Source organism: Pristiophorus japonicus, chromosome 1 (genome assembly GCF_044704955.1).
Source record: "Pristiophorus japonicus isolate sPriJap1 chromosome 1, sPriJap1.hap1, whole genome shotgun sequence".
NCBI lineage: Eukaryota > Metazoa > Chordata > Chondrichthyes > Pristiophoridae > Pristiophorus > Pristiophorus japonicus.
Window position 1 is genome coordinate 250,021,276 of NC_091977.1, and position 27,657 is coordinate 250,048,932.

Here is a 27,657-nt window from a genome sequence, read left to right on the forward strand (position 1 = left end):
AGCCATGCAAGGAGATATTAGGGCAGATGAGAGGTAAGTTTTAAGGAGCATCTTAATGGAGGAAAGAGAGGTAGAGAGGCGGAGAGGTTTCGGGAGGGAATTCCAGAGCTTGGGGTCTAGACAGCTGAAGGCACGGCCACCAATGGTGGAGCGATTATAATTAAGGATGCTCGAGGGCAGAATTGGAATTCGAATGCATTAGAATTCAATTCCACTGCCCTGTTTAAAATTAGTACTGAAGCAAGCAAGTTATATTATGGGTATCATGAGCTTTTCTAAAACTGCACTATTTAGAAGGGATATTATTTATTTAACAGCACATTGCATACTTTGTTTATAAGTCTTGAGAACCAGTGCTGAAACATGCAAATTTCAAACTCATCACATTTGCATGACCTGCAGGCTAGTTCCTCTTTCTTCCTATTTCTCCTCTTTGTTCATCTACTTTGTGCATTGGTCACTCTGCGGGTAAGTCCTTTTCTTGCAGTGTCAGCTGTGGCTCAGTGGGTGGCGCACTTGCCTCTGAATCAGAAGGTTGTGGGTTCAAGTCTCACTCCAGGAACCTGAGCACAAAAATCTAGGCTGACACTCCAGTGTAGTGCTGAGGGAGTACTGCACTATTGGAAGTGCCATCTTTTGGATGAGACGTTAAACCTGCTCTCTCAGGTGGATGTAAAAGATCCCATGGCACTATTTTGAAGAAGAGCAGGGGAGTTATCCCCGGTGTCCTGGCCAATATTTATCCCTCAATCCACATCACTAAAACAGAGTATCTGGTCATTGTCACATTGCTGTTTGTGGGAGCTTGCTGTGCGCAATTTGGCTGCCGCATTTCCCACATTACAACAGTGACTACATTTCAAAACTATTTCATTGGCTGTAAAGTGCTTTGAGATGTCCGGTGGTCGTGAACGGCGCTATATAAATGCAAGTCTTCAGTGCTCTCTTTCTTGTAGCCTCTTCCAATTCTTCCCTATTCACACAGCTCAATGGGCACAGGTTAAGGTCCAGTGACTTTTTCTGACAATGAATTACAGCACAGACAGTATCACACCACCAAATAGTTTCCAGTTTTCAAAAATGGGACATTAAAAAATCTAAACAAGTCCACAGATTTATTCAATACCAAAGGCCGAAGGAAACATTTTACAAAATCGTAGAACCATATTCCTTTATTAATCCAAATTAGTCCAAAATACAAAATAATGTGATTTGTGGCATGTCATCAGATTTTGCTCTGGTTTGGGCAGGTTAGGGGGTAAGTGATTGGTGAGTAGTTTTTGTTTTTCTTTTCTTTATAAGTAAGTACCCTTTTAGCATTGTTGTTGTCAAATTACGTTAATCTAAGGGTTAAGTCATGGCAGGAGAGCTCGGACACGTGTTATGCTTCTCCTATAATATGTGGGAAGTCAGGGACGCTTCTAGTGTCCCAGACGACTACGTGTGTGGGAAGTGCATCTGCCTGCAGCACCTGACAAGACCGCATTGCGGCATTGGAGCTGCGGGTTGATTTACTCTGGAGCATCCGCGATGCTGAGAATGACATGAATAGCACGTTTAGTGAGTTGGCCACACCACAGGTAAAGGGTACACAGCCAGATAGGGTATGGGTGACCAACAGGAAGAGCAGTGGAAGGAAGGTAGCGCAGGGGTCCCCTGCAGTCATCCCCCTGCAAAACAGATACACCACTTTGGGTACTGTTGAGGGGGATGACTCAGAGGAGAGCAGCAGCAGCCAAGTTCATGGCACCATGAGTGGCTCTGCTGCACAAGAGGGCAGGAAAAAGAGTGGGAGAGCTATAGTGATAGGGGATTCTATTGTAAGGGGAATAGATAGAAGTTTCTGCGGCCACAACTGAGACTCCAGGATGGTATGTTGCCTCCCTGGTGCAAGGGTCAAGGATGTCTTGGAGCGGGTGCAGGACATTTTGAAGAGGGAGAGTGAACAGCCAGTTGTCGTGGTGCAGATAGGTACCAATGATATAAGTAAAAAAACGGGATGAGGTCCTACAAGACAAATTTAGGGAGCTAGGAGCTAAATTAAAAAGTAGGACCTCAAAAGTAGTAATCTCAGGATTGCTACCAGTGCCACGTGCTAGTCAGAGTAGGAATCGCAGGATAGCTCAGATGAATACGTGGCTTGAGGAGTGGTGCAGAAGGGAGGGATTCAAATTCCTGGGACATTGGAACCGGTTCTGGGGGAGGTGGGACCAGTACAAACTGGAAGGTCTGCACCTGGGCAGGACCGGAACCAATGTCCTTGGGGGAGTGGTTGCTGGTGCTGTTGGGGAGGGGTTAAACTAATATGGCAGGGGGATGGGAACCTATGCAGGGAGACAGAGGGAAGTAGAATGGGGGCAGAAGCAAAAGATAGAAAGAAGAAAAGTAAAAGGGGAGGGCAGAGAAACTCAAGGCAAAAAGCAAAAAAAGCCACATTACAGCAAAATTCTAAAGGGGCAAAGGGTGACAAGCCTGAAGGCTCTGTGCCTCAATGCGAGGAGTATTCGGAATAAGGTGGACGGATTAACTGTACAGATAACAGTTAACGGATATGATGTAATTGGCATCACGGAGACATGGCTCCAGGGTGACCAAGGCTGGGAACTCAACATCCAGGGGTATTCAACATTTAGGAAGGACAGACAGAAAGGAAAAGGAGGTGGTGTGGCGTTGCTAGTTAAAGAGGAAGTTAATGCAATAGTAAGGAAGGACATTAGCCTGGATGATGTGGAATCTGTATGGGTGGAGCTACGGAATACCAAAAGGCAGAAAACGCTAGTGGGAGTTGTGTACAGACCACCAAACAGTAGTAGTGAGGTTGGGGACAGCATCAAACAAGAAATTAGGGATGCGTGCAATAAAGGTACAGCAGTTATCATGGGCAACTTTAATCTACATATTGATTGGGCTAACCAAATTGGTAGCAATGCGGTGGAGGAGGATTTCCTGGAGTGTATTAGGGATGGTTTCCGAGACCAATATGTCGAGGAACCAACTTGAGGGCTGGCCATCCTGGACTGGGTGATGTGTAATGAAAAAGGACTAATTAACAATCTTGTTGGTGCGATGCCCCTTGGGGATGAATGACCATAATATGGTAGAATTCTTTATCAAGATGGAGAGTGACCCAGTTAATTCACAGACTAGGGTCCTGAACTCAAGGAAAGGTAACTTCGATGGTATGAGACGTGAATTGGCTAGAATAGACTGGCGAGTGATACTTAAAGGGTTGACGGTGGATAGGCAATGGTAAACATTTAAAGATCACATGGATGAACTTCAACAATTGTACATCCCTGTCTGGAGTAAAAATAAAACGGGGAAGGTGGCTCAACTGTGGCTCACAAGGGTAATTAAGGATAGTGTTAACGCTAAGGAAGAGGCATATAAATAGGCCAGAAAAAATGCAGCAATCCTGAGGACTGGGAGAATTTTGTAATACAGCAGAAGAGGACAAAGGGTTTAATTAGGAGGAGGGAAATTGAGTATGAGAGGAAGCTTGCTGAGAACATAAAAACTGACTGCAAAAGCTTCCATAAATATGTGAAGAGAAAAAGATTAGTGAAAACAAACGTAGGTCCCTTGCAGTCAGATTCAGGTGAATTTATAATGGGGAACAAAGAAATGGCGGACCAGTTAAACAAATACTTTGGTTCTGTCTTCACGAAGAAAGACACGAATAACCTTCCGGAAATACTAAGGGACCGAGGGTCTAGTGGGAAGGAGGAACTGAAGGAAATCCTTATTAGGCGGGAAATTGTGATAGGGAAATTGATGGGATTGAAGGCCGATAAATCCCCGGGGCCTGATAGTCTGCATCCCAGAGTACTTAAGGAAGTAGCCCTAGAAATAGTGGATGCATTGGTGATCATTTTCCAACAGTTTATTGACTCTGGATCGGTTCCTATGGACTGGAGAGTAGCTATTGTAACACCACTTTTTAAGAAAGGAGGGAGAGAGAAAACAGGTAATTATAGACCGGTTAGCCTGTCATCAGTGGTGGGAAAAATATTGGAATCAATTACTAAAGATGAAATAGCGGCACATTTGGAAAGCAGTGACGGGATCGGTCCAAGTCAGCATGGATTTATGAAAGGGAAATCCTGCTTGACAAATCTTCTAGAATTTTTTGAGGATGTAACTGATAGAGTGGACAAGGGAGAACCAGTGGATGTAGTGTATTTGGACTTTCAAAAGGCTTTTGACAAGGTCCCACACAAGAGATTGGTGTGCAAAATTAAAGCACATGATATTTGGGGGTAATGTACTGAAGTGGATAGAGAACTGGTTGGCAGACAGAAAGCAGAGAGTCGGGATAAACGGGTCCTTTTCAGAATGGCAGGCAGTGACTAGTGGGGTGCCGCAGGGCTCAGAGCTGGGACCCCACCTATTTACAATATACATTAATGATTTGGATGAGGGAATTGAGTATAATATCTCCAAGCTTGCAGATGAAACTAAGCTGGATGGCGGTGTGAGTTGTGAGGAGGATGCTAAAAGACTGCAAGGTGACTTGGACAGATTAGGTAAGTGGGTAAACGCGTGGCAGATGCAGTATAATGTGGATAAATGTGAGGTTATCCACTTTGGTGGCAAAAACACGAAGGCAGAATATTATCTGAATGGCAGCAGATTAGGAAAAGGGGAGGTGCAACGAGACCTAGGTGCCATGATATATCAGTCATTGAAAGTTAGCATGCAGGTACAGCAGGCGTTGAAGAAGGCAAATGGTATGTTGACCTTCATAGCTAGGGGATTTGAGTATAGGAGCAGGGCAGTCTTACTGCAGTTGTACAGGGCCTTAGTGAGGCCTCACCGAGAATATTGTGTTCAGTTTGGTCTCCTAATCTGAGGAAGGACGTTCTTGCTATTGAGGGAGTGCAGCGAATGTTCACCAGACTGATTCCCGGGATGGCAGGACTGACATATGAAGAGAAACTGGATCGACTGGGCCTGTATTCACTGGAGTTTAGAAGGATGAAAGGGGATCTCATAGAAACATATAAAATTCAGACGGGACTGGACAAGTTAGATGCAGGAAGAATGTTCCCAATGTTGGGGAAGTCTAGGACCAGGGGACTTAGTCTAAGGATAAGAGGTAAGCCATTTAGGACTGAGATGAGGAGAAACTTCTTCACTCCGAGAGTTGTTAACCTGTGGAATTCCCTACCGCAGAGAGTTGTTGATGCCAGTTCATTGGATATATTCAAGAGGGAGTTAGATATGGTCCTTATGGCTAAAGGGATCAAGGGATATGGAGAGAAAGCAGGAAAAGGGGTACTGAGGTGAATGATCAGCCATGATCTTATTGAATGGTGGTGCAGGCTTGAAGGGCCGAATGGCCTACTCCTGTACCTATTTTCTATGTTTCTATGTTGGGCTTTAGTTGCACTTATTGTTAAAGGATAATTGAGACCACTTGTAGTTGGGCTTCTGTGGTGAGTCCGATTCTTTTTATCCCTTGTGTAGGAAGACCGAAACCTTGTCCATGGAAATGTCTGTGCCAAGAATGTCCTGATGATCAGAGAAGAGGACAGGAAGGCTGGAAACCCTCCATTCATAAAGCTTGCCGATCCTGGAGTTGGTTTGACTGTTCTGTCAAAAGATGGTGAGAACACTTGGAGTTTAATGGATATTTACTCATTCAGTTGTGGTAGTGCACTTTTATTCACTGGGTTTTTCTAGTTTTGTTTATAGGATAAACCTTTATACAACACTGGTTCGGCCTCAACTTGGAGTATTGTGTCCAATTCTGGTCATCGTACTTTAGGAAGGATGTGAAGGCCTTGGAGAGGGTGCAGAAAATATTTACGAGAATGATTCCAGGGATGAGGGACTTCAGTTACGTGGATAGACTGGAGAAGCTGGGGTTGTTCTCCTTGGAGCAGAGAAGGTTGAGAGGAGATTTGATCGAGCTCTTCAAAATCCTGAGGGTTCTGGACAGAGTAGATAGAGAGAACTGTTCCCATTGGTGGAAGGGTTGAAACCAGAGAACACAGATTTAAGGTGATTAACAGAAGAACCAATGGTGACGTGAGGAAAAACATTTTTACGCAGCGAGTGATTAGGATCTGGAATACACTGCCTGAAAGGGTGGTGGAGGCAGATTCAATCATGGCTTTCAAAGGGGAATTGGATAAGTACCTGAAGAAAAAAAAAATTACAGGACTATGGGGAAAGGGTGAGGGGGAAAGGGGGGGGGGAGCATGGGGGGAGACTAGCTAAAGTACTCTTGCAGAGAGCTGGCGTGGGCCTGACTGGCCGAACGGCCTCCTTCTGTGCTGTAACCATTCTGTGATTCTAAAAAGTGCTGTAATAAACTACTGCTGTGCTTCATTCAAGCTTCTTCGCACAAATTGAGGGAAATGTGCTTTCTACAAATGGCAGAAACTGTACAATATTTCTGCTGGTCTTAAAATACAGCTGTGATCTTAAGTCATCCTAAACTTGTTATAACTCATTGACTTACTAATGGTCTCAACATTACTTAAAGTAAATTCAATTATTCAGACTTTATAGCGCTCTGGTCAGACTACACCGTGAATGTTGCATCCAGTTCTGGTCACCAAGAAACGGGAGGCATTCAAAGTACAGGGGCAGAGAAGAGCCATGAGCCTGATCTCCAGTCAGAAATCTGACTAATGAGGAAAGACTGGAGAAACTTAGGGGGCGAGTTTTGCCGAATACTTTAGGTGGCCAAGATGGGATCTTAAGCTGCAATGCCAGTTTAGCCCACATTTAGCACAAGACACCATCTTGGTAAAGGAGTTAAAGCCAGCGCTAGGAACGGACGGTCAGAGGCTCATTGAACAGCTGATTGCCACGTAAAATGTCTGCTGCCGCTCATTAAGGAGACTGCACGGCATTTTGGTGGCTAGTGCTTCAACTAACGCCCTCTCCTAACAGCGACAAATTAGTTGAGATGAGAGTAAGCACGGTGTTGATGTCGATTTCGAGAACTGCTTAAAGGGATACTCACCATTTCATGGTCACTGCTGCTGGAGCTGTAAAGAGGACCTCAGAAACACATTGGGAGACTTTTTTAGGGGTCCCCTTTGGTCTGGAAGAGGAATGGGAGGAGGACGTAGTCAGGCAGAGCAGCACTTGATGTTACAGGAGAGAGAGAGAGACAGGAGGACGAGGTGGGCTCCTCCTCCTCCCCCCCCACCCCCCGCGGATATAGGACCTCCTCCTTCCTCTGCACCTTCCCCACCAGGGCCCCCGGTACCTCATCCGAGAACCTGTGCGCCCTCTCCCTCTGTCCCTGAGCCATCCTGCAATGTGCCGCTGTGTGCCAGCCAGCGCACTCCACACCTTCAGTGGAAAAGGGTGCGAGGAGCCCACATATACTGCTCCATGGAAATTGCGCCTAATCAGCACTTGGATGCTAAACCTACAGGTGTCTTGTTTTACCCCTCTCGGTAAATTCAAATTATGGTAATCAGGATCAAAATTGTGTGCTAAATCCAGACTTTCAAATCGGCTAGTCATATTAGCACAGCTCTCACTTAGTGCCTTTTTTCACCCTTTGACCAAAATAACCCCCTTATTTTTTGCAAAGTCTCACATCTCTCGAGTCTTACCGCCCCATGGTGGTACGGAATTTCTAAGCCATAAAATTATTATTGGTGTAGAAAATGTTTTACCCAGAATATTACTTTAAATTAAACAACAGGGGTTTAAGGTGGTAAGCGGTCATTTAAGGACTCAAACTAAGAAATTTATCTTCTTACACAATGTGATCAATACATGGATAAAACTTCTGGATAGAGTTTTGGAGACAAAAGCCCCGGAATCATTTAAGAAACAACTGAATTCTGCCATAGAGAGGACCCAAGGATCTCTCTGGATGGATGAATGAAGATGGGCCAAATAGCCTTCCTTATCTGAAATTATCTTGTGAATAAAGTAGGTCAGTATTCTCTTTGACTGGTGCATCACAAGGTATATATTTATTGAAAAAAGGAAGCACTTATGTGAAGTGTTGGCCAGAGATATGAGAACCTCTGGCATTGAATATGGCTTCCATTGGCATGTGACCCAATGCACGGGGAAGGTGTTAAAGGGGCAGCAATTTTAGGTATCTTGAACCTTGTGCAGAAGTCAAAATAACCTATTCGTATGTGGGAGATTTTGCTTTATTCAAATAATAAGGTTAAACCAATCGTCAGTAATCCATGTATTAAAATTTGTTCCCCATTAATCAGAAAGTCCATGCTTGTTACCGTCTCTTCGAGGTCGTGTTGTATGGTTTTGTGATTGATGTCATTTTAGCTTTACATTCTGTTATCAGTAAATATTTGTTGCTTGCCATCTAATGTTGCTAATCTGTTACATTTTACAGTTCTCGTTGAACGGATTCCCTGGGTTCCACCTGAATGTATTGAGGATCCCAAGAATTTGAGCCTGGCGACAGACAAATGGAGTTTTGGTGCCACTTTATGGGAGATTTGCAGTGGAGGAGATAAACCACTTAGTCCATTTGACAACACAAGGGTGAGTTACACTGGATGTAAATACAATCCACCTTTGTTATAATGTGCACACATTATATTACAACAGTGTCTACACTCCAAAAGTACTTCATTGGCTGTAAAGCGCTTTCAGACATCCTGTGATTATGAAAAGTGCTATATGAATGCAAGTCTTCCTTAGCTCTTTGGTGGCCAGCGTGGACACAATGGGTCGAAATGGCCTCCTTCCATGCTGTAAATTTCTATGATTCTATAAATGGGGGATAGGCAAACAACACCTTTTTGCAAAGGACTATGATGGCAAGGATTTCTCTCTATCCTCCTGGTGTGTGTCTGCAAGACCCACTATATAAATAAAAATGCTAGAAATACACAGCAGATCAGGCAGCATCTGTAAAAAGAAAAGACAAGATAACGTTTTGAGTATCACCCTTTGTTACATATCTGGAGTAGCTGTGCATTAGGTTATAAGTGGGGTGTCTGAAAATGGCATCCTGCAAACAATGAAAGATAATTTAATATTCCAGCAGTCATTCGCACTCATTGCTGCTCCAACAGTATTATTTATTTGAAACTCAGCAGGGGTCATTATGAAGTTAGACCGGTGGACTCGCTTTTGGGGGTAGGGGGCCAATGTTTCCTCAAAGCTACGTGGCCGCCCAGTCATGGGAACGGTCCCACACCGGCTGATCACCGGCTTTACATTGTAAATACCGCGCATGCACGGAGATTTAAAGGGACGGCGCAGTAAAAGAAACTGGCCGTGCAGAATAAAGCGCAGTTCACAGGGGACACTGGTCGGGGTCGCCAGTTTTGGCTAAATGCTCACATTGCAGTCAGGTGTTATCTTTGGAGGAATTGCCCAAACATCTCAGAGCCTGGGCATTCTGGCTGGGGCTAAGCACAGAGAATAGTGATGTGATATATATATATATATATATATATATATATGAAAACGTGTGATTCGAACCAAACTTTGCTTCATCTAGTGTTGACTCGGTAAACTTTCATGGAAATTGAAGAAACACATGCATAAAAGACATGGATATTTGGTTCAGGTCACAAAAGTGTTCTACTGTTAGTCACGGGGTCCTGCTACCATACCAGTAGACATAGGGCAGGGTGAGTCACTTCCTCAGTAAGAGGCTCAGGGCACCCAAGCACAGAAGCAGCCAAAGAAAATGCCTGCTGCAGGGCAGTGCCGTGTTTCTGGTGGCAGGCTGAAAATTGTGCGGTCGGACTCTGCAGTTTGCTAACCCCTCTGCCTAGGATCCTGAAGTCCAACAGTTATCTTCATCAGCAACCAGAAGCGCTCAATCACTCAGGCTAAACTTGCAGTTGCCCCTGACTTTCCTGGCCTTATTGCCATCACCGGTCTTGCCTGTTGCCCCTTGGTCATGTAAATAGCACAGGGCTTGCTTCTTTATCAGCAATATCATTTTCAGCATAGCCATTTCACTGATCTTCCTGTCTATGCTACACACCTCCAGAATTTTGCTCTTGAATATCTTTTACTTAATCGTCTGTAATTGTCTTAGACATCTCCAAAGCGTTTGACAGTCTAACTCCATCCACTTGTAAAACAAGTTACCATCATTTAGCGTCCCACCAAAGCTATGTTTCCAGCATCACAGTATTTTGCTTTTGTATCTCTTTTCCTGGCTATCTGATTTTCTCTCAAATTCGTGAATGGTGGTGGACCATTAAACAACTAATGGGAGGAGGAGGCTCCATGAATATCCCCATCCGAGCCCAGCAAAAGGGGAAGCTGAAGCGTTTGCAACCATTTTCAGCCAGAAGAGTTGAGTGGATGATCCATATTGGCTTCCTCCTGATAAGAACATAAGAAATAGGAGCAGGAGTAGGCCATACGGCCCCTCGAGCCTGCTCTGCCATTTAATACAATCTTGGCTGATCCGATCATGGACTCATGTCCACTTTCCTGCCCGCTCCTCATAACCCCTTATTCCCTTATTCCCTTATCGGTTAAGAAACTGTCTATCTCTGTCTTAAATTTATTCAATGTCCCAGCTTCCACAGCTCTTTGAGGCAGCGAATTCCACAGATCCACAACCCTCTGAGAAAATAAATTTCTCCTCATCTCAGTTTTAAATGGGCGGCCCCTTATTATAAGATTATGCCCCCTAGTTCTAGTCTCCCCATCAGTGGAAACATTCTCTCTGTATCCACCTTGTCAAGCCCCCTCATAATCTTATACGTTTCGATAAGATCACCTTTCAATCTTCTGAATTCCAATGAGTAGAGGCCCAACCTACTCAACCTTTCCTCATAAGTCAAACCCCTCATCTCCGGAATCAATCTTGTGAACCTTCTCTGAACTGCCTCCAAAGCAAGTATATCCTTTTGTAAATATGGAAACCAAAACTGCATGCAGTATTCCAGGTGTGGCCTCAGCAATACCCTGTATAACTATAGCAAGACTTCCCTACTTTTATACTCCATCCCCTTTTCAATAAAGGCCAAGATTCCATTGGCCTTCCTGATCACTTGCTGTACCTGCATACTAAACTTTTGTGTTTCATGCACAAGTACCCCCAGGTCCTGCTGTACTGCAGCATTTTGCAATCTTTCTCCATTTAAATAATAACTTGCTCTTTGATTTTTTTTTCTGCCAAAGTGGATGACCTCACACTTTCCAACATTATATTCCATCTGCCAATTTTTTGCCCACTCACTTAGCCTATGTCCTTTTCCAGATTTTTTGTGTCCTCCTCACACATTGCTTTTCCTCCCATCTTTGTATCATCAGCAAACTTGGCTACGTTACACTCGGTCCCTTCTTCCAAGTCGTTAATGTAGATTGTAAATAGTTGGGGTCCCAGCACTGATCCCTGCGTCACCCCACTCATTACTGATTGCCAACCCGAGAATGAAACATTTACCCCGACTCTCTGTTTTCTGTTAGTTAGCCAATCCTCTATCCATGCTAATATATTACCCCAACCCTGTGAACTTTTATCTTGTGCAGTAACCTTTTATGTGGCACCTTGTCAAATGCCTTCTGGAAGCCCAAATACATCACACCCACTGGTTCCCCTTTATCCACCCTGTTCGTTACATCCTCAAAGCTTCCCAGCAAATTTGTCAAACATGACTTCCCCTTCATAAATCCATGCTGACTCTGTCTGACCAAATTTTGCTTTTCCAAATATCCTGCCACTGCTTCTTTAATAATGGACTCCAACATTTTCCCAACCACAGGTGTTAGGGTAACTGGTCTATAGTTTCCTGCTTTTTGTCCGCCTCCTTTTTTAAATGGAGGCATTACATCTGCATTCCAATCTGCTGGGACCTCCCCAGAATCCAGGGAATTTTGGTAAATTACAACCAGTGCATCCACAATCCCTGCCACCACTTCTCAAGATCCTAGTGTTACGTTTCGAATAACTCCACAAGACTGTACGTCTTAAGCTCAAACTGTTGTGACCTTGGTCTCTTTATTGTAACTCCAGAGTGAGGAGGCAGCATGGTAGACTGCCTTTTATACTTGCTTACCCAGGGTGTGCAGGTGACCCTTGGGTCTCCCACAGGTGCGCCCCCTGGTGGCAAGTCTTACACATTGGTAATGTTTACATACGTAACATCATTCCCCCCCAAAAAGTCTTACATACAAGTTATTTACAAGTTGAGGTGATCCGGGGCTCTGCGTTCCCGGGTTGATTGCCTGAGTTGAAGTCCTGGCATGGGTGAGTCGGTCGGATCATTGCTGCACTGCCGTGTGGCTGGTCTGATCGGACTGTCGAGCATGGTGGGTTCATCCTCGTGGTTGACCGCGAGGTCGATTGTTGGTTGGGTGTGTGTGGGTGGATCATTGATGGTAATGTCCTCTTCAAACTGTTCTTGGTTGTCAGTGAACCGCAGTCTGGTCTGATCCAAGTGCTTTCTGCACGTTTGTCTGTTCAAAATTGTTGTAAATTTCAACAATTGTAATGCGGTGCTGTTCAGAGGGCATTGTCATTTATTTAGAATTTTCTGCATCAATGATACAATACCAGGATTCAGTGAGTGTAGATGAACACTCTATTCCCCTCCTTGGTTAACACAGTGCCAGCAACCCATTTGGGACCATGACCATAATTAAAAACAAACACAGGGTCATTGACTTCAATGTCGCATGAGACAGCCGCACGGTTGTGGTACATGTTATGCCGGTGACGCCGGGCTTCTACATGATCATTGAGATCCGGGTGGACTAAGGAGAGCCTGTTTTTGAATGCTCTCTTCATTAGCAATTCTGCAGGGGGAACCCCGGTAAGCGAGTGGTCTCACGTGCAGTAGCTGAGCAGAATCCAAGATAACCGCGTCTGCAGGGAACCGTCCGTCACGCGTTTCAAGCTCTGCTTGATGGTTTGTGTTATGTCTTGAATAAAGAGTCATACTAGATACTGCAAGCTCAAAGTAAGGTGTGACCGTAGTCCTTTATTACAGATCTCAGAGTGCCTCCAGCATGTGAGGTCTCCTTATATACAGGTGCTCCCAAGGAATTTTTGTGGGATCCCTTGGGACTCCAAGGGATAAGCCCCCTGGTGATTAGACATGGTATTTACAGGTTTACATACATAACGGTTTGGACTGCCCGTTCCGCTTGACCATTGGATGCGGGCTTAAACGGCGCAGACCTGACATGCTTGATGCCATTGCGGGTCATGAACTCGTTGAATTCCGAGCTGGTGAATCATGGTCCATTGTCACTAACAAAGGCATCGGGTAAACCATGGGTGGTGAACATGGCCTGGAGGCTTTCAGTGGTGGCAGTGGACGTATATGATATTATTATACATTCAATCCATTTGGAGTAAGCGTCCACTGCTACTAGGAACATCGTTCCTAGAAAGGGGCCAGCGAAATCTACGTGGACCCTGGACCACGGTTTGGAGGGCCATGACCACAGACTCAGTGGGGCCCCCCTTGGTGCATTGCTCAACTGTGAGCAAATGTTGCTTTGGTTTTCGCATGACTCCAATTCCGAGTCAATGCCGGGCCACCAAAAGTGCGACCTGGTGATAGCCTTCACCATGACTCTGCCTGGGTGGGTACTGTGTCTGTCGCGTATAAACGGTTCCCTGCCTTTTTGTGGCAAAACTACACGATTACCCCATAGGAAGCAGTCCGAATGGATGGACATTTCGTTCTTACGTCAGTGGAACGGCTTAATTTCGTCTTGCATTTCCCCTGGGACCGCCAACCAGCTCCCATTGAGGACACAGCTTTTTACTAGTGATAGCACCGGATCCTGGCTAGTCGTGACGGGTGACCCCCTTGCTTTCAAAGGCATCCATTACAAGGAGCAAGTCTGCGGGTTGCGCCATTTCCACCCCGATGGTGGGCAATGGTAGCTGACTGAGGGCATCCGCACAGTTCTCAGTCTTGGAACACCACGGTGCGTGGAACCGATTTCAGCAGACTCTCCATGTTCCTCTGGAAGATGGCCGCCACCGATCGAATCCCATAGGGGCATCTGTGGTATATGAACAATCCTCTGTGTGTGTTGATGCACGTCAATTTCTTTTGAAGGTTCAGCCAGCACCTGTGTCATGTAAGCAGAGGTTAGATCTAGCTTGGTGAACAACTTCCCCCGCTGCTAGTGTTGCAAACAGGTGCTTTGGGTAGCGGATACTGGTCCTGTAGCAAGACTCTAGATGAGAAATGTCTTCACTCAAAGGATTGTGAATCTTTGGAATTCTCTACTCCAGAGTGGTGTGGATGCTCAGTCATTGAGTATATTCAAGTCAGAGATCGATAGATGTTTGAATATTAAGGGAATCAAAGAGTATAAGGATAGTACGGGAAGGTGGAGCTGAGGTAGAAGATCAGCCGTAATGTTATTGAAGGCGGAGCAGGCTCGAAAAGAAAGACTTGCACTTGTATAGCGCCTTTCACGATCACCAGATGTCTCAAAGCGCTTTACAGCCAATGAAGTATTTTTGGAGTGTAGGCACTGTTCTAATGTGGGAAACGCGGCAGCCAACCTGCGCACAGCAATCTCCCACAAACAGCGATGTGATAATGACTAGATAATCTGTTCTTAGTGATGTTGATTGGGGGATAAATATTGGCCAGGAGACCGGGGATAACTGCACTGCTCTTCGAAATAGTGCCGTGGGATCTTTTACGTCCACCTGAGAAAGCAGACCGGACCTTGGTTTAACGTCTCATCCAAAAGACGGCACCTCCAACAGTGCAGCACTCCTTCAGCACTCCACTGGAATGTCAGCCTAGATTTATATGCGCAAGTCCCTGGAGTGCGACTTAAACCCACAACCTTCTGACTCAGAGGCGAGTGTGCTACCCACAGAGCCATAGCAGACACTGGGCCGAATGGCCTACTCCTGCTCCTATTTCTTATGTTCTTGGGTTCTTACAATCTCTGGTACTCGTAAGTACAAGGGATGAATCAGTGCACCTTCATATCAAACATATTTGTCAATAGGGTAATGAAATCCTTATTTCTTTCAAACATCAGCCAAAGTTTCGCCAAGATGATATGGTATTGGACATGTTTCACAGCCAAGAGTAATTTTGGAAAGTAGTGATTTGACATTCCCATTGTGCTGCAGATGCATAAGGAGAATCATTGTGGAGCTAGTGCTGAGCATAAGCAGAGGCTTGGAGGCAGATTGCACAGTCGCTCTGTCAGCTGTGGATGACTGGGGTTGTTATATATGCAGACTATAGATATGCTCTCTGTGTAGTCACTGCATAGTTGCATAAGATGGAGACTTGTTTACCTAATGTACTATCAATAAAATTTACACTGTGTATATACATGCTGACACCACTGGATGCAACTGGTGGAGACCCAGGTTTCCTGCCCTGGTGGCAGGGCCCAGTATAAAAGGGGAGCCACTATGCGGCTGCCTCACTCTGGAGTTACGAATAAAGGACAAAGGTCACTGCAGTTTGAGTACAACACATTGCCCCGTGGAATCATTCATAGGTACACTACAGACATAATAGGTGTCAAGGAGCTGGAGGTTGGGGGGGGGGTCAGAAGGCCAAATGGGGCGGGGGGGGTGGGGGTGTCAGAAGGGCAGATCGGAAGCCTTGTGGGTGGAGGGAGAGGAATAGTCGGGAGGAGATCAGAAGGGTCGGGTGGTGTCCACTCGCGGAGGGTTGAGGAGGCAGGAACGCTGGATCCAGCAGTCCTGGCCTTCCTTTAGATAGGCGGGTTCCCCAAGGCCTGGCAAACCCAATCAGCCAGAGTTAAATTTAAAATTAAAATGGAACTTCATCATGAGGCATTCATTATAATATTTAAAGTGCCACACCGCTCTGGGGAGCGGGTTGGCTGCCCCCTCCCATCCCGCCTCCGTCAAAACCGGAAGTGGGCAGGTTGGGGTCGGATTCAGATTTTTACAACTTTAACTTCCCATCCAACCCCAATCCACCCGTTTTTTGCGGTTAAAATTGCCCTCTATGAGATAGTTCCATCACATTGCAAAAGGATTGAGGTGAGTGGCAACGCTGGATGGATAAATGGGAAGGTGATGAAATGCGTAGAGAGTGAAGGCTGGGTACTGCTGAATGTTGAGTCGGTATGAGGAATGATGTGATGGAGAATGTTAGCGAGACGGAGTAAAGGGGGTGGGCTTAAAGCACAGGATGTAGTTGAATGAACAAATGTACTTGAGTATGCTCATAGGTTTGAAGAACTTGTTGAGTTGGGAGTGGCTTAGCCAATCATGTGATGTTCACAATACTCAATAAAACCCCAGCCAGTTGGGTTTGGGGGATCCATGATGTTAGCGTTAGTGTTTTCTTAGAAGAATCACTCAACACTCAGAGTCGGTTCCAATGCTGATGCAGCTTTTATTACGCTCAGCGGGGAGGAAAAACTCAGGACCGTATCCAGGTTTCTCTCCACAGAACAAAGGATTACATGCACCTTTATATGTTTCACAACAGTTACCAAACAGTTTACTACAGCTACACAGCCCATCACGGCTGGACACAAGCCAATCACAATGATTATAGATTACATATAGGTTATTTTAACCCAATAGAATTCCCCTCGTATCCAGGGAACCATATGTTCGGTTATTGTCAGCTTGGGCTGATCGATGACTTTATAGGTTCTCTCCCTAATTCTTTCATCTGGGAGAAATAATTGGTTTATAACCTTGTTTACAGGAGATGGTTTCCCTCTTATCTTTCTTCCTGGGGAATTAATTGGTTTATGACCTTGTTCACAGGAGATGGTTTCCTTCTTATCTCTGTCTTCCCGCATCCCAGGCATTCCTACAGTGGGCCTCACAGGGTTATTGCTTGGTCATTGAACGTTCAACAGTTCACAGCTTGACTACCTGATTTCCCATCATGCCTGGGCAGCCATTTTATGTGTGTGTCCATTTTAAGCTTATGTGAGTTTTGATATATCTAGCAGGTGCCTAATGCCTAGTATTCTGGTATAATCTAAAGGTGCCTACCTCCTACAACACATGATGAGGCAGGTGGTTGCACGCCTGGTGAATTAACTGGTAATATGTAGTGTGATTTTTAAACCTTTTGCCAATAAATCAACTAGTTCTAAGTAGCAATGTCTTACTATCAATTCTTAAGCAAAGAACACTTGAAGCAAATACATTACAGTACTCACTTTTCCAGACCTGGTTAAGTCAATCAAATTCGAGACCGGGAAACAATGTTCCTGTTGCTCACCCCCTCAGCTACCTCCAACCACACCACCTTGGTGAGACCCGCAGGTTTCTACCTCTCATTGCTGGGGAAAAATATGTCCTTCCTGTTTCTGAGTGTACCCAGCAGTGCGTCACTAAATCTGGGTGCTGCCCTTGCTGTATGTCCACCATCCATGCTGAACACCTCCTATTTCCTTCTAAACATAGCTGGGATTGCATCATACGGGTACACAATCGTGCCCGCTGTGCAGCTTGAAGACGTGAAATCTGGAAGTCAAAATTAATTGGTGCAGTTGAGTTTTGATCGCAGATTCCGACCCATTCACTTCACTTCCAGGTTTACTCCACGCAATTCCACCCCCTGCTCAAAAGCTGCCTTTATATTAATATTGGGGCCATTAATTTTGGCGTAAGCAATGTTATACTGTACAAAGTAATACAGCCTCAGGAAAATTAGTATGCTTGTTATGGAAGGTTTCTTTCTGTACAGTTACAATATTGATGGATAGCTCCTTATGTTCCCTGGGATTGTCAGCTCTTTGGTGTATCTTTATATATAATCGCTATTTTTTTTCATTGAAACTGCGGAATGTCCCAAAGTTTTTCGCACCATCTATTATCTGGAACTTTATTTTGAATGCTTTTGTGTTTTTTTCTTTTTGACAGAAACTGCAGTTTTATGAAGATAGGCATCAACTTCCTGCTCCAAAGTGGTTAGAGCTGGCCAACCTCATCAATCACTGCATGAATTACGAACCAGACTTCAGGCCTTCATTTCGTGCAATAATACGTGATCTCAACAGCCTATTTACCCCAGGTGTGTTTCTTTGCTATTCCCCCGCCCCCCCCTCAATTCTGAAGTCAAACAGAAATTGAATGAGACTGCAGTGTCCCATCTTTCTTCGTTAATGTGCACGGATTACTCATTGGTTTTAAAAATTTAGATTCTTCAAGCGACATGTTTGCTTTGGACAAGAATATCTGAGGGACAGAGCGACAATAATGGCTGAATTATTTTCTTTGTTCTCGGGATGTGGGAGGCACTGACGAGACCGTATTTATTGCCCAATCCTAGTTGTCGTGAGGGTATTAAAAATCAACCACATAGTTTGGGACTGGAGTGACATGTAAGCCGGACAGAATTGTTACAGGGCTCAACAGGGTAGATGCAGGGAGGATGTTTACTCAGATGCGGGAGTCGTGAACCATGGGTCACAGTTTCAGAATAAGGGGTCGGCCATTTAGGATTGAGATGAGGAGAAATTTCTTCACTCAAAGGGTTGTGAATCTTTGGAATTCTCTACCCCAGAGGGCTCTGGAGGCTCAGTCGTTGAGTATATTCATGATAGAGAGCGATAGATTTTTGGATATTAAGAGATATGAGGATAGTGTAGGAAAGTGGAGTTGAGGTAGACGATCAGCCATGATCTTATTGAATGGCGGAGCAGGCTTGAGGGGCAGATAGGCCGACTCCTGCTCCTATTTTTTTCTAACGGACATTAGTGATCCAGTTGAATTATTGGTTTTAGCCAGGACTGTTATAAATTCTTCATCATCATCATCATAGGCAGTCCCTCAGAATCGAGGAAGACTTGCTTCCAATCTTAAAGTGAGTTCTTAGGTGGCTGAACAGTCCAATACAAGAGCCACAGACTCTGTCACAGGTGGGACAGACATTCGCTGAGGGAAGGGTTGGGTGGGACTGGTTTGCCGCACGCTCCTTCTGCTGCCTGCGCTTGAACTCTTCAGGCTCTCGGCATTGAGATTCGAAGAGCTCAATGCCCTCCCGGATGCACTTTCTCCACCTAGGGCAGTCTTCGGCCAGGGACTCCCAGGTGTCAGTGGTGATGTCGCACTTCACCAGGGAGGATTTGAGGGTATCCTTGTAACATTTCCGCTGCCCACCTTTGGCTCGTTTGCTGTGAAGGAGCTCCGCATAAAGCATTTGCTTCGGGAGTCTCATGTCTGGCATGCGAGCCATGTGGCCTGCCCAGCGAAGCTGATCGAGTGTAGTCAGTGCTTCAATGCTGGGGATGTTAGCCTGGACGACGACACTAATGTTGGTGCGCCTGTCCTCCCAGTGGATTTGCAGGATCTTGCGAAGACATCGTTGGTGATATATCTCCTGCGACTCGAGGTGTCTTCTGTACATTGTCCATGCCTCTGATCCATACAGGAGGGCGGGTATTACTACAGCCCTGTAGACCTGCAGGAAAAATGTTAGAAATTAGAAAGATCCCAACAGTTGTATGTGATCTGAATAAAAAGTTTTTAAAAAACTCAAGTGCTAGATATCTGAAATAAAACCAAAAATGAACAGCAAGTCAGTCAGACAAAACAGGTCATGACCTTTCAGTCATATCACCTAGATCAGAACTGAAAACTAAATGATAAATAGGCATTTTAGTAAGGTTGGAATAAATAGGAAAAAAATGGAGAGATAGAAGGGAGAGGATCAGCAGATTTTCCAATCACAGAGAAGGGAGTTAATGGGTTGAATAATCTGCAAACTGCTTAATTAACAAGAATATTCATATGGGTTTGATTTTAACACTACTCGCTCAGCAGAAACCTGACGGGTGGGCAGTTAAAATCGCCCTGGCTTTTACCTGTCCAAAAGCCGCCATGATCGCACATCTGCAATTTTAACCTGCTCTCCTGAGCAGGCAGCAAGGACATGCGCCCGGAATCTTCCTTTATATCTGCATGTAGTGGCCCAATGACATCACTGAGACCCGACTAATTTTAGCCCAGGCTGGAGTTAAAATCGGTGCCAAATCTGTGAGGTGATGAAGAGACATAAAAAGGCCTAAAGAATATGTCCCTAGTGGAGGGTGAAAAGACATGACAGAGCCCCACACACACAAAACAAGTGAGAAAATGGAGAAATCAGAGAAAATGACAAATTTGCAAATGCAGCAGATATAAAATAGAAAGTGCTCACAAAAGAGGTTTTTCTTTTTTTTTAAAAGATGTATGCGAGACTTAATCCTATCCTTGGCAAAGTTTGATTCAAATAGCCTATGAATTACTTTCTCAGAGTCTTGGATGCAGCTCTTTAAACCAGTTGCAATACGAGCTGACCATTGTTCTCCTCCTGACGCCCAAAACATTAAATTTACAATCCTCATCCTGATCTTCAGATTAAGGCAGATTTTTGTTGTTTTATTCACATAGATGTTTCTTCAAATTGCTTCTGTCTTACAAGTTTCCAAAATTGTGTCTCTCCCATCGTGTGGAATATTAGTTTGCTTTTTGGCACTTTCCAACATACTGGTAAAACATCCGCTTTAAGATTACGCTGTAGAATTTTCCTGATAACTGTTACGAGACATGTTCAATCCCCATGGCCCTTTTCAAGGGAGGGACTTTGGCAATATGTACAGTTATTGGGGCATAGGCCAACACCACAGCTGTCTTTCTGTGCAAAATGTTTTACATTGGTATGAAGAGAAGGCTCTAATATATGCACCTGTGAGTATGTTCACCGGTTTGTAGAGCTGTTGCATTGTGAGTGACTTAGCAAGTCATGTGATGTTCCCAAGACTCAATAAAACCCCAGTCAATTGGGTCCAGGTCATCCACGACGAGGCAGGTGGTTGTGAGCCTAGTGGATGAACTGGTAATGTGTATTGTGATTGTTAAACCTTTGTTAATAAACCAACTAGTTCTTAATAGCAATGTGCTGCTATGAATTCTTAAGCAAAGAACCCATGAAACATAAAAACATAGAAAATAGGTGCAGGAGTAGGCCATTCGACCCTTCGAGCCTGCACCACCATTCAATATGATTATGGCTGATCATGCAACTTCAGTACCCCATTCCTGCTTTCTCTCCATATCCCTTGATCCCTTTAGCCATAAGGGCCACATCTAACTCCCTTTTGAATATATCTAACGAACTGGCCTCAACAACTTTCTGTGGTAGAGAATTCCACAGGTTCACAATTCTGAGTAAAGAAGTTTCTCCTCATCTCGGTCGTAAATGGATTACCCCTTATTCTTAGACTGTGACCCCTGGTTCTGGACTTCCCCAACATCAGGAACATTCTTCCTGCATCTAACCTGTCCAATCCCGTCAGAATTTTATATGTTTCTATGAGATCCCCTCTCATTCTTCTAAATTCTAGTGAATATAAGACTAGTCGATCCAGTCTCTCCTCATATGTCAGTCCTGCCATCCCGGGAATCAGTCTGGTGCACCTTCGCTGCACTCCCTCAATAGCAAGAATTTCCTTCCTCTGATTAGGAGACCAAAACTGTACACAATATTCAAGGTGTGGCCTCACCAAGGCCCTGTACAACTGCAGTAAGACCTCCCTGCTCCTATACTTAAATCCTCTCGCTATGAAGGCCAACATGCCATTTGCTGCCTTCACCGCCTGCTGTACCTGCATGCCAACTTTCAATGACTGATGTACCATGACACCCAAGTCTCATTGCACCTCCCCTTTTCCTAATCTGTCACCATTCAGATAATAATCTGCTTTCCTGTTTTTGCCACCAAACTGGATAACCTCACATTTATCTACATTATACTGCCTCTGCCATGCATTTGCCCACTCACCTAACCTGTCCAAGTCATCCTGCAGCCTCTTAGCATCCTCCTCACAACTCACACTGCCACCCAGCTTAGTGTCATCTGCAAACTTGGAGATATTCCTTCGTCTAATTCATTAATGTATATTGTAAATAGCTGGAGTCCCACCACTGAACCTTGCGGTACCCCACTAGTCACTGCCTGCCATTCTGAAAAGGACCCGTTTATTCCTACTCTTTGCTTCCTGTCTGCCAACCAGTTCTCTAGCCACATCAATACATTACCCCCAATACCATGTGCTTTAATTTTGCACACTAATCTCTTGTGTGGGACCTTGTCAAAAGCCTTTTGAAAGTCCAAATACACCACATCCACTGGTTCTCCCTTGTCTACTCTACTTGTTACATCCTCAAAAAATTCTAGAAGATTTGTCAAGCATGATTTCCCTTTCATAAATCCATGCTGACTTGGACCGATCCTGTCACTGCTTTCCAAATGTGCTGCTATTACATCCTCAATAATTTATTCCAACATTTTCCCCACTACCGATGTCAGGCTAACCGATCTATAATTCGCTGTTTTCTCTCTCCTTTTTTAAAAAGTGGGGTTACATTAGCTATCCTCCAATCCATAGGAACTGATCCAGAGTCTATAGAATTTTGGAAAATGACCACCAATGCATCCACTATTTCTTGGGCCACTTCCTTAAGTACTCTGGGATGCAGACCATCAGGCCCTGGGGATTTACCAGCCTTCAATCCCATCAATTTTCCTAACACAATTTCCTGACTAATAAGGATTTCCTTCAGTTCCTCCTTCTCGCTAGACCCTCAGTCTCCTAGTATTTCCGGAAGGTTATTTGTGTCTTCCTTAGTGTTTCCTAATTAAACCCTTTGTCCTCTTCTGACGAATTCCAAATTTCTCCCAGTCCTCAGGTTTGCTGCTTTTTCTGGCCAATTTATATGCCTCTTCCTTGGTTTTAACACTATCCCTAATTTCCCTTGTTAGCCACGGTTGAGCCATCTTCCCCATTTTATTTTTACACCAGACAGGGATGTACAATTGTTGAAGTTCATCCATGTGATCTTTAAATGTCTGCCATTGCCTATCCACCGTCAACCCTTTAAGTATCATTCGCCAGTCTATCCTAGCCAGTTCACATCTCATACCATCGAAGTTACCTTTCTTTAAGATCAGGACCCTAGTCTCTGAGTTAACTGTGTCACTCTCCATCTTAATGAAGAATTCTACCATATTATGGTCACTCTTCCCCAAAGGGCCTCGCACAACAAGATTTCTAATTAATCCTTTCTCATTACACAACACCCAGTCTAGGATGGCCAGCTCTCTAGTTGGTTCTTCAACATATTGGCCTAGAAAACCATCCCTTATACACTCCAGGAAATCCTCCTCCACCGTATTGCTACCAGTTTGGTTAGCCCAATCTATATGTAGATTAAAGTCACCCATGATAACTGTTGTACCTTTATTGCATGCAACCCTAATTTCCTGTTTGATGCCATCCCCAACCTCACTATTCCTGTTTGGTGGTCTGTACACAACTCCCACTAGCGTTTTCTGCCCTTTGGTGTTCCGCAGCTCTACCCATACAGATTCCACATCATCCAAGCTAATGTCCTTCCTTACTATTGCGTTAATTTCCTCGTTAACCAGCAACACTACCCCACCTCCTTTTCCTTTCTGTCTATCCTTCCTGAATATTGAATACCCCTGTATGTTGAGTTCCCAGCCTTGGTCACCCTGGAGCCATGTCTCCGTAATCCCAATTACATCATATCCATTAACAGCTATCTGTGCAGTTAATTCATCCACCTTATTACGAATGCTCCTCGCATTGAGACTCAGAGCCTTCAGGCTTGTTTTTTTAACACTCTTTGTCCTTTTAGAATTATGTTGTACTGTGCCCCTTTTTGATTTTTGCCTTTGATTTCTCTGCCCTCCAATTTTCCTTATCTTCTTTCTACCTTTTGCTTCTCCGCCCATTTTACTTCCCTCTGTCTCCCTGCATAGATTCCAATCCCATTTTAGTTTAAACCCTCCCCAACAGCACTAGCAAACACTCCCCCCTAGTACATCGGTTCCGGTCCTGCCCATTCATGAAGCAAATACATTACAAAGGCCAGTTAAAAAGGAACATCCACTTAGGTGGGCAATCTGATACTAGACATATCCCCGAGCCCCAAATGTCCATGGTCCCTTCAAAGGGCACAGATGTTTTGGAAGAGCCTGTCTATTCCATCTATTGTGAAATTGAGGGCACAGTTAAAACCATCTTCCATAATAGCATTTCTTAACCCTGTCTCTCATATTGGAAACTTTACTTGGGAGTACAGTATTGACATTTAAGCATTTTGTTTGTCTTGCACAATCCCTATGGAAAGCTCACCTTCTCTTAGCAGAGGATGGATGTTGAGTCTTGGCCCACATATCCAGGTGAATGAGAACGTGCGAAGACAAGCGACCTTGATCAGAGAAGGGACTGTTTTTATCAAATTGAAAAGCCTCTCGATAACAGATTATTGTTTGTCCTACAGATTACGAGCTATTGGTCGAAAGTGACTTGCTGCCTAATGTGAGAGGTGGTGGACTTGGCTTCCTTGGTGCCTGTGCTAATCATGATCCTGCACAGTTTGAGGAAAGGCATCTCATATTTTTGCAACAATTGGGCAAGGTAGTGATTCATGCAGTTTACTGCTTAAATCTGGTCTCTAATCTGAATTTTCAATTGTAAAAATCCTCTTTTAATCAGCAGTTTACACACACTGGTGAGTTATATATATATTGAGCTGTATAAAATGATGAGGGGCTTAGATAGAGAGGATAGAAAGGACCTATTTCCCCTAGAAGAGGGGTCAATAACCAGGGGTATAGATTTAAGTAATTGGTAAAAGGATTAGAGGGGAGTTGAAGAGAACTTTTTTCACTGCCTGAAAGGGTGGTGGAGACAGAAACGCTCATCATATTTAAAAAGTACTTGGCTATGCCCTTGAAATGCTGTAACCTACAAGACTACGGATCAAGAGCTGGAAAGTGGGATCAGGCTAGATAGCTCTTTTTCGGCCAGCAGACATGATGGCTTCTTTCTGTGTGTTAAGGTTCTATGATTCTTTGTAGTTCCATTACACGAAATCAGCATTCTAGTCCGAACAAGTAAATCTTCTGCATCCTATCTGCTGCAGAGGCCCATTTAACAGTAGCCGAGTTTGCAGAGCAGGTTGTTCTAACATACCCAGGAATAGAGCACACTTCGAAAACTCCCTAATATTTTGCGACACGTGCCTTCTTCAAGACAAGTCATTTCAAAATGAGTACAATTCTTTTACTAAGTTAAAGTGCACACTTGCGGGTGAAAAGTCATTTTTACAAAGTGGAGAGAACCTGGCTCACTCCCACAATTCTTTACATGGTGTTCTTGCTCAAGTTTTGTCCATGTAGGCGGAGGTACATAAAAACAAAGGGGCCAAAAATGCCCCGTTTTGCGACCCCTGTTTGCTCCTCCATGTGCCGCAAAACTGTTTTCATCCCGGGAGGGGGAGGGGGCAACAATATTGTCTCCCCTAAAATTGTGCGGGAGTTGGCGGAGGCACTGCCAAGGTAATGCAGCTCCCTGATGGTACCGCCCTGGGCCGCCGTGCAACCGACGATGACATCCTTAGCGCCACAGGCCGACCCCTTTCCATCTCGCGGTGTGTGGTGTCAGTACCAGCCTCGTGGGTAGCGAATGAGGTCGACCTCTGCTCCCAGTGCGGATGTTAAAGGGGAGGTTGGGAGCGCCGCGTGCCGCTATTTTTTTTTTCCGGTCAACTTTTGTCTTTCATTGGCATGGACTGGCCACCATTGTGCAACCCTGCACTCCATTTGGGTGCCAAGCTGTGGTCTCTGCACCACGCCACCCTGGTGGCCTAGTGGAGGCCATCAGAGGCCCGGAGCAGTCGCATATCACTGACGAACGCACCCGCGTAGCGCCCTGGATACCACCCCGGCAGACATTTGTGCTCCACTCGACATTTGCGCTCAACATTGTGCTCCACGCCCCGTGGAGGCTGCGCTAACTGCAATTTCGCGGCTGGGGCGGAACTTGCACGCCGAGCACAGGAAGTCCCGCCCCGAGTCAGTTATGGCCCCCAATCGGGGCGCTGGGTAATTTTACCCCCAAAGTGCCTAACCTCTACATCCATTCGCCACGATTGCCATACTAACCCAATGCTCCTCCTCCTAGGGTAACTTTGGCAGTGTGGAGCTCTGCCGCTATGACCCACTCCAGGACAGCACGGGCGATGTGGTGGCGGTGAAGAAGCTGCAGCATAGCACTGCAGAGCACGTACGCGACTTTGAACGAGAAATTGAAATCCTCAAGTCTCTTCAGCACGACAACATTGTCAAGTACAAAGGAGTGTGCTACAGCGCTGGTATGTATGGTCGGTTCACATTTAAAAATAAACAAGACACCGTTACACACAATAATGTCTCACTGACTGTCAAGCTGCGAATTTTTGAAGCTGTCAACTTGTTCCAGTTCTCTACGTATAAGAAATTCTTTATCACAGGGAAGACAACTTTACACACACAATTCCCAGCAGCCCATTACAGAACTCCGTAACTCTAGAGCAGCAAGGAAATTCTGCTAAGTGTGGTTTGTGGGATGTGACAAAGTTTTAATTGTGTAGTGTTAATATATCCTGACCAGCAGCAAACTAATGTAAACACATCGACACGCACAATCAATTAACTCACTTGTGGAAATACTTTGTGCATCTCGCTGCGTGCCATCCTATCGTGTATGCATTTCATTGAAAGGTTGTCCATCTTATGGGCCCAAGTTTCGGGTGGAGTTGCTCCAATTTTTTTTGAGCAACGAGTTTAGAATGGAGTATCTTAGAAATCGCAATTCTCGGCATTTAGTTTGCTCCAGTTCTAGTGAGTTAGTTTAGTTTCGTTTTAGTTCAGTTTTTTTTTTCAAAAGGGGGTGTGTCCAGTCACTTAAGCCTGTTTTGAAGTTTAGGCAGCGAAAATTTACTTAAACTAACTTAGAATGGAGTAAGTGTCCACTTTTGTAAGTTCTGAAAAACCTTACCTAAGTTAAGTTCAGTGCAGGCACAGCCAGAGACGGGGGATGGGAAGCATTAAACACAAAGGATGAAAGCATTAAATACATCACTTAAAATGACCTAAAACCTCTTACGATAATATTTTGCCTTATAGCTGCTAAGTGAGGACAGTTGTTTCTCTTTTTTTATAAATAAGCAAGTGTAGGCTCCCGGCTGAGGCAGACACATCAACATCAGCAGGGGTGGGAGGGAGGGAAGGGAAGTTAGAGGATTTTTCAAAGCACTAAATATTTTCACAACAACATTAAAGAAGCATAAGTACATTTAAAGCACTAAGCACTAAACAAAGCAGTACATTTAAAGCATCAAGCACTGAACGCACAAAAAGTAATAAGCAATTAATTAACAAATAAAAAATAAAAGGAACCCTGCACCTAAAGCACCAAGACCAAAGTAATAAGCAACCAATCAATAACAAATAAAATAAAAAATAGAAGTCCTACCTTTATGTGAAGGTTAGGCTGTCCATGTCTCTCTCTCTGTCTCTGTCAGTGTCTCTCTCTGTGTTTCTGACAGTTGGGGAGGAGGGGGGAGGAGGAGGGGCTGAACGGGAGCGAGGGACGGAGGCTGAACGCGGGGTGGGGGGGGTGGGTGGGGATGGGGGTGGGGGTGAACGGAGGCTGAACGCCTCTTTTGAGTGCACTGTGTGATGTGTCAATTCCACTTGTTTACAGGAGTTGCATAACTTTTTATGGCTTCACATTACTTTCAGATTGCATCGTTAGAAGCAGAACCCATCAATTAGCTGCTTTGTGGCAGAATTTTTGCTCCAAATTTACAGCAACATGAATCTAGTGCAATAATTCTAGTACAGCAAAGGCATAACTCTATTGAACCTGTGTTATACCTGACCAAGG

At 44.7% G+C, this 27,657-nt stretch overlaps 1 protein-coding gene across 7 annotated transcripts in view; it reads left to right on the top strand.

The window, feature by feature from the left end:
- The window catches only part of LOC139269514 (tyrosine-protein kinase JAK2-like), a 375,442-nt gene that overhangs the window by 333,704 nt on the left and 14,081 nt on the right, over positions 1-27,657 (top strand). For all 7 annotated transcript variants that reach the window (XM_070888377.1, XM_070888376.1, XM_070888382.1 and 4 more), the window contains 5 exons: positions 5,470-5,608; positions 8,345-8,496; positions 17,798-17,948; positions 24,227-24,363; positions 25,912-26,101. In XM_070888377.1, the coding sequence (XP_070744478.1) occupies positions 5,470-5,608; positions 8,345-8,496; positions 17,798-17,948; positions 24,227-24,363; positions 25,912-26,101 (769 nt within the window). The remainder of the gene's footprint in view (positions 1-5,469; positions 5,609-8,344; positions 8,497-17,797; positions 17,949-24,226; positions 24,364-25,911; positions 26,102-27,657) is intronic.